General features: G+C 36.2%; 1 protein-coding gene across 1 annotated transcript in view; it reads left to right on the top strand.

The window, feature by feature from the left end:
- Window positions 1-13,025, top strand: part of Reck (reversion inducing cysteine rich protein with kazal motifs) — a 98,036-nt gene that overhangs the window by 70,852 nt on the left and 14,159 nt on the right. Inside the window, exons 13-15 of the mRNA XM_047523994.1 lie at window positions 354-490; window positions 2,860-2,997; window positions 12,115-12,303. Coding sequence (XP_047379950.1) covers window positions 354-490; window positions 2,860-2,997; window positions 12,115-12,303 — 464 coding nt within the window. The remainder of the gene's footprint in view (window positions 1-353; window positions 491-2,859; window positions 2,998-12,114; window positions 12,304-13,025) is intronic.

Genomic DNA, 13,025 nt, shown 5'->3' with positions numbered 1-13,025 from the left:
ATGCTTTGAATTCTATTCAACTGGAAGTTCACCATGATTCCTCTTTCCTCATACTCACCCCCAACCAATTCTGAAACACTGTTAAGTAATAAAATCTCACTTTCTGGAAAATTTTAGAAAAGGAAGTAATTTTGACCAGACAACTTGAGGGTCCTTGTTGATAGTAATTGTCATTCTCTCAAGCCAACAAACTATATCCCTTAAACTTTGTGAAAAGTTTAGCAAAAAAACAAAAACAAAACAAAAACAAAAAAAACAAAAAAACAAAAAACCCACACATTACTCTAAAATATAAACTTCTGTGAGTTCTTGGGGTCTCAGATTCCTAAATTTGGGTACATTTTCTTTTCAAGATCTGATTGTGTGGAGATTCTAAAAAAATGTGGAGACCAGAACAAATTCCCTGAAGACCACACAGCTGAAAGTATTTGTGAGCTTCTATCACCTACAGATGACCTGGAGAATTGTATACCTTTAGATACATACCTCAGTAAGCACTGTTTTTGTTTGTTTTTAAATTTCAAATACTTCTCTCATGATCTCTGTCCTTGCTATTTTTAGATTAACATTTATCTATTGAGAACATATGTTTCAATGATACCATCTCAGTTACAGACTCTTATCTTAGCTGCTTGACCTTTTTGGCTCAGGACAGCGTTATCATCTTAAATTTTGTAAGAGGTGATATGGTATCAATCTGAACAGGTATGAATTGTTATTAATCAGGAATTCTAAGCTGTGAATCAGGGGCCAGTCTTCTCCAATATCATTATTATCACCTTGCCACTGTAGTGTGCAGAAAGTAGAATTTCCCCCAGAGAGCTTTCAGCTTTTTGTCATCAGAAATATCAGTGTATGTGAGCCATCCTGGCCTGGACTTACCCACCCAACAGAGTGAAGAATGATAGTCTGATTAGTATAGGAAAATGGCACTTATCTCACTGCTTCAGCTTCTCTCTGCCAAATACTCCTGCCAAGAGCTACACAAGTAAGTTGGTATCTCATTGAGGAATTCTGGAGTTGAGCTTGTTGGCAGCAGTATGAAGATGTGTTGGAGGCCAGGTAGTAACCAGTAGAACACAACTCCTACACACTCAGTAGTTAGGAAAAGAGAGGTGTTTAGGCTGCCACTAGGGGGCATTAGTGCTGTGAGCTGGCTGGAAAACAGTGAAGTTACCTCCAACTTGCTTTCTTTCCCAGTATCAGATAGAATTAAATTCAACTGCAAATAACAGCATACATAAAAGTAAAAGAAAGCTCAAACACAGATATTCCAGGACTTTTCGGGTGGTTCCATCATTAAGAATTCAGGCTCTTTTTATCTTTCTATACTAACCTTAGTACTTGGCTTCAGTCATTAAGGTTATTTCATATACTTTATTATCACAACATGGCTATTGGAGTCCTGACCACCACGTTCTAGTTCCGAATGTGAAAGGGAAGAGGGAGAACAAACAACTCGTTGGCCACCCTTAGTTGTATGGAAAACAGCGAAAGATTATCTTTTTTAGCTACAGGCCTATTTCTACCCTAAGTAAAATTGGAGATCTGTTAGTAAAGAGGGAGAGAAGAATGGATGCTGAAATTGTAGTTGGCAGTAATTGTCACATTCTGTTAAGACAAGTGTCCCTTAACCTTTATGACCAGTATAGCCAAGGGAAGAAACGCATTAGACAAGAATGTAGGGGCTGGGGAGATAGCTCAGTCGGTAGAGTGCTTGCCTTGTAAGCACAAGGCCCTGGGTTCGATCCCCAGCACCCAAAAAAAAAAAAAAAAAAAAAAAAAAAGACAAGAATGTAGGCCTCTGTTAATTTGAGCAGATCATTTCTTCAAGCCTGATTCCTTATGTATATAGAATAGAATGATTGGACTGGATCAGATGAATTCCAAGAGCCGTTCTACCTCTATTAGTCTTGGAGTATGAATCTGATCTAAAATTAAGTAAGCAAAACTAATATATTCATAATCCTAGACTCTATTACAGCAGCAGTCCAATAGGAAACTATTTCAGTGGGAGAAAAATTAAAGAAATGCTTTTATTTAAATTTCAGACATCATACACAGTTTATCTTTTGTGAGACTCTTCCTTGCTGATTATTTCAGAAGTTAAATATAATCATGGTTCATATTATCATAGTAGATGGCCATTTATGATAAAACATGCTAAATTATTCCTCTTATACATAAACACTTCAAGAGGCTGAGGCTGGAGAATCACAAGTTTGAAGCCAGTCTGGACCCTGTCTCAAACTAAAAATTAAAAAGAGCTGGGGATGTAGCTTAGTGGTAAAGTTCCTCTGGGTTCAATCACTAGTACCAAAATAAATAAACCTAAGCACCTATTTGACCACCTTATACAAAACTGTGCTTGTCACTTTGTAGTCCCTAATATTACTACTTATAATTTTCTGAGTTTATCTTTTATTTATACACACAATATGATTATTGTCTGGCTAGGGATGTAACTGGGGTAGAGTGCTTACCTAGCACAAATTGTATCCTAAGTACCACAAAAATAAATAAATAAAGTATATTTTTTTCTACCAGATAAAAACTATATGTCAGAGATTTGTCTATTTGTTCATCACTGAATCTTTAGTGCCCAGAATCTTGCCTAGTATGTTGTAGGTACCCAATAAACAAACACATAAGTGAATATGTTATCTTTATGCTATATTCATAAATGATGAGAAAAATCTATCTTCATAGCTTATTAGAATCAGGCCTTGCTTTGTGTTCATGAGCTCTTCATTTATCTTAGCCATAATTAATTGAGATAATTTAAATTTACAGACTTCTGTTATTCTTTCAGGTTGGTTAAACTGATCTGTTTTGGGGGCTTTGGGGTGTGTTTTTCAGGGCCAAGTACTTTGGGTAACATTGTAGAAGTGACTCATCCCTGTAACCCAAATCCTTGTCCAGCCAATGAGCTCTGTGAAGTGAACAGAAAAGGGTGTGCATCTGGAGATCCCTGCCTTCCTTACTCTTGTGTTCAAGGTAAGAGGTAGGTAGGTGTGGATGTGGGATGAGCATTGATAGGTACTCTAGTGTTTCTCTAAGTGTTTTCTGGTATTTATAGGGGTTGTCTTTGGAGTAAGGTTACAAGGGACACTTTTATTTTCTACATTATGTTTTTCTATAATGTTTAGTTTTCCCAGTAAACGTGTATTTTCTGTGTAAGCAAAAAAAAGGCAACACATGTAAACTTTTGGTTATCATTTATATAGTATCAATTGAAAACTTCAGTCTCATAATGAGTTATAAGGTTCTTGACTACAACAGAGAAAAAAAGTTTGGGCTACCTCTTTGTACTTTCTCTTCCATGTTATAATGTTTGACAAATGTACTCTACATTGTTTTTGTTTGTCTCTTTCCTTTAGTTTGTGGGAAAATGTCATATTCCATAGGATGTAATAATTATTATCATAAAGATTAACCTTATCAGGAGACTGAGGCAGAAGGATTACAAGTTTGAGGCCAGCCTCAGCAATTTAGTGAGACCCTGTCTCAAAATAAAAAGGGCTAGGAATCTAGCTCATAGGTAAAACACTACTGGGTTAAATCTACTCAGTACAAAAAAAAAAAAAGAAAAGAAAAAAAGATTAAAGATTAACCTTGTGTTGAAATGCATATGATTTTATGACTGAATATTTTTATTTCAGAAAATTTTGATAGTCTCTATCTCTGCTAGTCTCTAGAATATAATGGTGGAAACCTTTTGCTTCTTTTTATGTATTTCCCGATTGAAAATATTTATCATATTAGATCAACATTTTAAAATATCTTTAAAGTAAAAAAGGAACAAAAGATTAAATAAACATGATCACAAAATATCATCTATAATATTTACATAATACCATAATATATCAGCTATAGAGTCACATAAATCTTGTTAAAACTGGAAATGTTGGGCTGTTTTAAATTTTAAGATAACATTTATCTACCCATTTATCTTTACATTGTAATTTGGTTAATATTTCTTTTTGGTCCCTTTTTTTATTGGTTACACATAATTGTGGGATTATTGTTACATATTCATATATATGTACACAGTATCACAATGTAATTTGGCCAAAACCATTTTTTTTCCATCCCTCTCCTCTCCTTCCTCCCACTGGTTCCTTCTCTGTATTCTATTGATCTCCCTTTGATTTTCATGAGCTCCCCATCACACCTTTTTTTTCCCTCTCTCTCTAGCTTTCACATGTGAAAGAAAACAAGACCCTTGACTTTCTGAATTTGACTTATTTCGCTTAACATAATGTTCTCAAGTTCTATTCATTTTCCTGCAGATTATGTGATTTCATTCTTCTTTATAACGGAATAAAACTCCATTGTGTTTATATACCACATTCTCCTTATCTATTCATCCATTTATAAGACACCTAGGCTGGTTCCATAGTCTGGCTATTGTGAATTGTACTGCTATAAACATGGTTGTGCCTACATCACTATAGTATGATGACTTTAATTCTTAAGTATAAATACTGAGAAGTGGTATAGCTGAGTCATATGGTGGTTCCATTCCTAGACTTTTGAGGAATCTCTGTACTGATTTCCATAGTGACTGTGCTAATTTACAAGCCCATCAAAAGTGTACAAGTTTTCCTTTTGATAAGTCTGAGTAGAGCGAGTGAGCCAAGTGGTTGTGTACATGTCTCAGAAACCTGTAGCAATTGCAGCATGTTTGACCAACTGACTGAAGAGCAGTTTGAAGAATTAAAAGAAACTTTTTCACTAATTAACAAGGATAGTGATGGAATTATAACAGTAAAGGATTTGGGAACTATAATGAAGTCTCTTGGGCAGAATCCTACAGAAACAGAGTTATAAGACAAGATTAATGAAGTAGATGCTGATGATAATGGCACAGTTGACTTCCCTGAATTTCTGACAATGATGGCAAGAAAATGAAAAACACAGGCAGTGAAAAAAAAATTAAAGAAGCATTTTGTGTGTTTGTGAAGGATAGCAGTGGCTATATTAGTGTAAATGTAAGCATAAAAGTATGGGAAGCAGACCTCGAAGGATTCAGAGAAACCTTGATTACTTTGAGGACTTGGGTGCCATTGGGCACATTTTCCAGATGGGGAAAATGGCCATCAGTTACAGAGGGTATTTTGGTTTTATAGGATAGAATGATGTAATCACTGGGAGCTGTCTATGTGCAGTTTTGACAGTCAGGGACTAGTTGAACAGATTAAAACTTTACTTTAGGAAGGTAGTTGTAAAAAGGTTGAAACTCACAGTTATCTGGGGAGATCCAGATCCCAGGGATGAGTACTCAAATCTTGCCCCTTGGTATTTGTTGTGCTTCTCCTTAGGACTAATTAGCCTTGGGGGAAGGTCATGGTTTAGGGCACAGCTTTCAGTACCGGAGCTCATTGTTCCTTGGCTAGTTTCCCCTCCCACCTGCTGAGCCACACCTCTCTCCATTTTTCCTTAAGGCCTATGTTGCAGGAATATTATTTTCCATAACCCTTCAGCAGCAGACCTTTGCTGTGTGATGACAAACTGTGGAGAGCAGTTAACAAATTGAAGAGGTTGATGAAATGATCAGGGAAATAGATATTGATGGTAATGGTCAAGTGAACTAGAAAGAATTTGTATGGTGACAGCAAGTGGAGACATTGTACAGAATGTGTTACATTTAGCATACAAAATTGTTCATTTGTCTTTTTTTTTTTTTTTTTGTAACTTATCTATAAAAGGTTTCCCCCTGCTGTCAAGAAAAAAAAAAAAAATGCATGTGTACTAATTTGGACTTTATTCCTCCATGTTTTCTTCATTGGAACTGATTTCTTTTTTTATTTTATATGCATGTACTTTAGGGCTATAGATTCTCCTAATCTTGTTTTTCATGGGTTTTGAGCACAAAATGATGATAATCCATTATATTTATATATTACTTCTGTGACTTTTCTGAGCCCTTTTAGAACTATTGGCATTTTCCTCAGAGGTAACTAGGCAGTTACCTAGAGTCCTGAGAAGTGAGCACACCCTACATCTTTTATAGATTAGGGTCTTCTTTGTTCTGTTCTCTCCCCCTTTATCTCTCCTCCCTGCCTGTGTGACTAGGCCCAGGAGTTGCCAGTGACAGCAAAAAGGTGAGCAGCAGATGGCAGGGGGAAGGGCCAAATGGAGATTCAGGTAGGGACCCTGGGAACATTAATTAGCAATTCCCTGCCTGCAGCATTTTGGGAAGGGCAGTTAGGCAGGTAACCTTGGTGATCAAAAGTGCTCTGGAGACATTGACATTCCAATCTCCCAGGGTCGGGCTCCAACTTCCCAGACTCTGATGGCCTCCATTCCTCTATTTGACCAGATTCCCTATTCTACACTAACTGCTTATCCTCAATTCTGGCTTCATTCCCCACTTTAGTTTCAGGAACTCCTTACTGCTGTAAGGAAAAGGGACAAGAACCACTCTGGCTTCTTGGAGCTGGAAGCCGGTAGCCTGGGGCAAACAGTTTGGCGTTCCCTTTTAGAAATCGGGTCAACTGAGGGATCCACAGTAGAAGTCTGGTTGGGGAAGAGCAGGTCATAAAGTCATCTGGGCATGGGTGCCTTGTTACAGACAAAGTTTAATTTGGAGAACAGCACCTTGATAAATTTTCTGCCTTAAAGACTCCTATACCTCAGTGTAGATCTCGGTGGGACCTCCAAAACTGATACCAATTACCAGTGATGAGGTCTGCTTCCTCAAATGTTGAAGTTTGAACATTATAGAGAAGCACGCCAAGGCAAGCATATGAAGCAGGTTTTATTTAAAGGTAATAATACAGACTTCTCCCAGGAGGGAGAAGGGGGCCGTGGCTGATGTTCTAGAGTTCCCCTCCCTTTTTTTTTTTTTTTTTTTTTTTTTTCAACAAGAAAGACCTGCAACAGAAACATTTTACCTTAGGACTAGGAAATTTGGACCCCTTACTGTGAGACTAGAAAGTTTGACTGAATATTGGTACAGTGTCTCAAAGTAGGGAGCTTAAAATCTCCAGGTATTGAGCCCCAGATTTTGTTACTATAGCTCTGTAGTATAATTTGAAGTCAAATATCATGATACCTCTGGCATTGGTTTTTTGACTTAGAATTGCTTTGGTTATTCTGGGTCTTTTTTTCTTCCAAATGAATTTAGGACTGTTGGTTTTTTGTTTTGTCTTGTTTTGTTTTTTAGTTCTGTGAAGAATGTCATTGGTATTTTGATGAGGGAATGGATTGAATGTGTACATTGCTTTTGGTGGTAATTCTGACTATACATGAACATAATAGATCTTTTCATCTTGTATTCTCTTCAATTTCTTTCTTTAATATTCTATAGTTTTCATTATAGAGATATTTTACCTCCTTGTTTAGATTTATTCCTAGGGTTTTTTTTTTTGTTTGTTTGTTTTTGCTTTTGTCTGTTTGTTTGTTGAGGCTATTGTGAATGGGATTGTTTTCCTGATTTCTTTCTCAGCAGATTCATTATTGGTGTATAAGAAAGCTTTCAGCTAGTTTGCTGAATTGGTTCATTAGCTCTAGCAATCTTCTGATGGAGCTTTTTGAATCTTCTGAGTATAGGATCTTATCATCTACAAACAATAATAATCTGACTTCTTCCTTTCCCATTTTTACCCCACCCCCTTTTTTTCCTTCTCTTATCTAATTGCTCTGGCTAAAATTTCTAGTTCTGTATTGAATAGGAGTGGTGAGAGTGGACATCCTTGTCTTGTTCTGGATTTAAAGGAAGTGTTTTCAGTTTTTCACCATTCACTATGATGTGGGCTTCAGGGTTTGTAGTGTATAACCTTTATGGTGTAGAGGTGAGTTCCTTCTCTCCCTAGTTTCTTCAATGTTTTCATCATGAATGGGTGCTGAATTTTGTCAAAGGCTTTCTCTGCATCTATTGAGATGACTATGTCATTTTTTGTCCTTGATTCTATTTATGTAGTGAATTTTTTTAAATATCTTTATTAATGGACACAGTATCTTTATTTTTATGTGGTGCTGAGAATCGAACCCAGTGCCTCACATGCCTCACAGGCCCAACCCCAATGTAGTGAATTTTATTGATTTGCATATGTTAAATCATCTTTGCAACCCTGTGATAATAACAACTTGGTAATAATGTACAATCTTCTTAACATGTTATTGAATAAAATTTGCTAATATTTTATTTAAGGATTTTTGCATCCAAGTTCATCAGGAATATTGATCTGTAGTTTTATTTCCTTGATGTAGCCTTATATGGTTTTGATATAAGGGTGATACTGGCTTCATAGAATGAATTTAGAAGTGTTCCATCCCTTTCTATTACATGGAATAATTTGAGAAGGATTGACAGTAGTTCTTTAAAGGTCTGGTGGCATTCAGCTGAGAATCCATCTGGTCCTGGGATTTTCTTTGTTGAAAGACTTTATTTCTGCTTATATCTCATTGGTGGTTATTGGTCTATTTAGGTTTTCTATGTCCTCTTCATTTAATATTAACAGGTCATATGTCTAGGAATGTATCCATTTCTTTTAGGTTTTGTAGTTTATTGGAGTACAAGTTTTCAAAATAGTCCCTAATGGTCCTCTGGATTTCTGTGATATCTGTGGTGATTCCTCCTTTTTTATCTCCAATTTTATCAATTTGGGTCTTCTCTTTTTCTTTTGGTAAGTTTTGCTAAGGGTTTTTCAATCCTGTTTATCATTTTATAGAGTCAACTTTTTGTTTCATTGATCCTTTGTATTATTTTAAGTCTCTATTTCTTTGATTTTGTCTCTGATTTTAATTATTTCCTTCCTTCTACTGGTTTGTTTTTGTTTTTGTTTTTGTTTTGGTTTTGGTACTGGGGATTCAACTTAAGGGTTCTTGAACACTGAGCCACATCCCCAGTCTTATTTTGTATTTTATAGAGAGATAGGGTCTCACTGAGTTGCTTAGCACCTCACTGTTTCTGAGGCTGGCTTTGAACTCATGATCCTCCTGCCTCAGCTGCTGGGATTATAGGTGTGCACAACTGTGGTACCCAGTTCTCCTTCTACTGGTTTTAGGATTGATTTGTTCTTGGTTTTCAAGGACCTTGAGATGTACCATTAGGTTATTTTGTTTCTTTCTGATTGTCTTAAATAGGCACTCATAGCTATAAACTTTCCTCATAGAACTACCTTCATAGTGTACCAATGGTTCTGGTATGTTTAACACTATTTTCATTTGATTCTTAAGAATTTTTTAATTTCTCCCATGATTTCGCCTATTACCCATTCATCATTTGAAAGTATTGTTTTTTGCTGGGATTGTAGCTCAGTGGTAGACCACTTGCCTAGGATGTGTGAAGCACTGGGTTCAATCCTCAGCACCACATAAAAATTAATAAATAAAAAAATAAAGATATTGTATCCATCAACAACTAAAAATAGTTTTTAAAAAGAAAGTGTTTTGTTAAATCTACATTTGTTTATATATTTTTTGGGGTGTTTTGATGTTGATTTCTAATTTTATTCCATTGTGATCTGGTAAGATGCAAGAAATTATATCATTTTTTAAAATTTGTTAAGAGTTGTTTTATGGCCTAACATATCATCTGTTTTGAAGAGAGGGTTCCAATGAGCCACTGAGAAGAAAATATATTTGGCTACTGTTGGGTGAAATAATCTATAGATGTCTGTTAAGTCTGTTTGATTTATAATATTTTTTAGGTCTGAAGAGTCTGAGTTGATATCTACCAATAGGATAACCTACCTATTGGTGAGAGAGGTGTGTTGAAATCACTCAGTATTATTATACTGGTTTCCATCTGAGTCTTTAATTCGAGTAGTTTTGATTTTATATAATTAGGTGTGCCAACATTTGGGGCGTAAGTATTTATTATTGTCATATCTTCTTGTTGGATTGTTTCTATTTACCAGTATAAAGTGAACTTCTCTGTCTCTTCTTTTAATTTTGACTTGAAGTCTGCTTTGCCAGATTGAGAGTAACTACTCTTGCTTGTTTGGGAGGGCTCTAATTTTGTAGTATATCAATATTCATTCTTTCATTTTTCAGCTTGTGGCTGTCTCTGTAAGGTGAGTCTCTTGCAAACAACATATAGTTGGATCTTTTTTTTTTTTAAATCCATCTGCCAGCCTGTGTTTTTAAATTAGAGAGTTGAGACCACTTGTTATAGATATTTATTGATTCCTGCCATTTTGATTTATTTCTGTTGTTTAATTTGGTCCTGTTTCTCATTTGCTTAGCTACTCTTCAGTGACATATGTCCATGTGAAAACTCTGGAGTTTTTGATTTATTCTATATGTAGTATTTCTTTAAGTATTTTCTGTAGTGCCCACTTCATAATCATGAATTCTTTTACTTTCTGCTTATATTGAAATGTTTTTACTTTTCAATTCTGAAGGATAGCTTTACTGGCTATAGCCTCTTGGTTGACAGCTATTTTTTTTCAGAGCTTATAGCACATCATTCAAGCCCTCCTGGATGTTAAAGTTTGTAATTAAGTAATTGTCATTGGCTTATCTCTAAACGTGACTTGATGTTTTTCTTTTGAGGCTTTTAAATTTCTGTCATTGTTCTGTATGTTAAGCATTTTAATCATGGTGTTTTGTGGCAAAGTTCTTTTTTGATCTTGTCTATTTGGGGTTCTGAATGCCTTATGTATCTGGATGTCCATCTCATTCTCAAGGTTTGGAATATTTTCTGTAATTATTTCCCTGAAGGTTATCCATTCCATTAGCCTTCATCTCACAAGCTTCTTCAATTCCAATAATTCTTAACCTTGTCATTTAATGTCCCAGAGTTCTTATATATTCTGGTCACGGTTACTTCCTTTTTCTTTAATACTGTCTGAATGTCCAAGGCCAACCACTTGGTCTTCCAGCTCTGAGATTCTGTCTTCAACATAGTCTACTCTATTAGAGAGACTTTCACTTTCAACTGAACATTTTATTGTGTCTTTCATTTACAAGATTTTTTTGGGGGGGTCCTTTTCAGTATCTCAATCTCCTTATTAAATTTCTCATTCATACTCTGTACTGACTCCTTAATTCATTTAATTTTTTTTCTGTATTCTCTTGGAATTCATTGATAATTTTTATACTTTTTTGAAAATTTTAGAATTTTTGAATCTTAATGTGGTATTTCATCCACTTCAATATCTTTGGAGTCTGTTGCTAGTGAGTCATTAACTTTAGGAGGTGTTGTGCTACTTCGCATTTTTTGTATTTCTATGTTGGTTTTTATGCATCTTTTGGAGTGGATTTCTCTACCACTCTTATGTGTGAGTCTTTTTAGGGCACAGCATTCTCTTGCCAAGATGTCCTAGAGTAATCTAGATTGAGACTCCTAGGTGATATCCACAGTCTTTGTGTTCATTCTCTCAGTTTTTACTGTAGGAGTGGATGTCATAAGTGGGGCTTGAGCCCCCAGGCCCCAGTCATTCTACTCAGGGTCTGGTCATTATTTTGGGGGTTTTGTCTCTTCTATTCTTTGTATTAAAGTATAGCTGAAGTTTTGAGTATGGTTCATTTGTGTAGAGCAATGTGCACTGTCTCTTGGCTGGGTTTAGCTCAGCAAAGTGATCTCTACCCTTTGAACTTGCAGTGCCCCCACTGATTCCCAGCACCTTACAGAAAAGGGAGAAACAAAAATAGCAACAACTCACTGAAAAGCAGTACTCCTGCTGCTTGAACCCTGAGCCCTGAGCCCTGGAGCAACTGGCAATGCAGCATTCCTCTAATCCATCATCTTGAATCTCCCTTGCCATCTGTTCTGAAGTTTCAGAGGTTTAGTTCATAGTTGACTGACTCCATAGATCTGTGCTCAAGGTGAGGCAAAACATCATGGCAGAAGAGTATGGTGGAGGAAAACAGCCCAAGATATGGAAACCATGAAGTAGAGAGGGCACAGTTTCTTAATGAGGTGAAAGTTCTGTTACATAATCTTTTCCTTTTTTTTTTTTTATTTCCTGTGCTGGAGAACCCCACACTTGGTGGAGACACACACACTGTATCCCTTAGTTACATCCCCAGGCCTACATAATCTTTAATAGCTACACAGAACCTTTAAGATTTCTGCCAAGTATATCTAATGTCATAAATGTCATAAAGCAACATAATAGAACATTACCTTTACCTTTTTTTTTTTTTTTTTTGGTACAGGTTGCAAATTGGGAGAAGCTTCTGATTTTATCGTCCGTCAAGGGACACTAATTCAGGTGCCATCATCTGCAGGGGAGGTTGGTTGTTATAAAATCTGTTCATGTGGACAGAGTGGACTCTTAGAAAACTGTATGGAGATGCATTGTATTGACCTGCAGAAGTCTTGTATTGTTGGAGGAAAAAGAAAAAGTGAGTCTTGAATGATATTTGTTGTTTTTGGGTTTTTTTTTTTGTTTTTTGGTACTGGGGATTGAACCCAGGGGTGTTTAACTACTGAGCTATGTCCCCAGTCCTTTTTAAATATTTTATTAGAAACAGGGTCTCACAGAGTTGCTAAGTGTCTCACTAAATTGCTGAGACTGACTTTGAACTTGTGATCCTCCTGCCTCAACCTCCCAAGCCTCTGGAATTACAGGTGTGTGCCACTGTGCCCAAGAGATATTTGTTGTTTTTAATATGAGATTAGTTATCTTTAGATATAATTTTTAGATTTAGTTTATCTTTGTAGGAAGAATGTTGAATGGATTCTCACCAGAGTCAAGTCTACACATCTGATACTCCAGGGCAGTATTTTTTAAAATAATATGGAGCCCTAACACTTCTAAGGAAGCCTCTTAGAAGGCCCTTCAGGAAAGGGCTAATGTAACTCAATGGCAGAGTACTTGCCTAGTGTGCATGAGGTCCTGGGTTCAATCCCCAGCACCATGCGTGCACGTGTGTGCGCGCACACACACACACACGCACACACATGCACACAGAGCTGATGGCTAATAATAATTAATACTTAAGTGAATTATAATCATGTTACAAGCTTGATTAATCATGTTAAAAGCTTGATGCTAAGTCTCTTTTTTTATTTTTTGGTACCAGGGATTGAATCCAGGGGTGCTTAACCACTTAGCCACATCCCA

The sequence above is a fragment of the Sciurus carolinensis genome, chromosome 14 (assembly GCF_902686445.1).
Source record: "Sciurus carolinensis chromosome 14, mSciCar1.2, whole genome shotgun sequence".
NCBI lineage: Eukaryota > Metazoa > Chordata > Mammalia > Rodentia > Sciuridae > Sciurus > Sciurus carolinensis.
The sequence above is the reverse complement of the archived record's forward strand: the minus strand, read 5'-3'. Positions and strand labels throughout refer to the sequence as shown.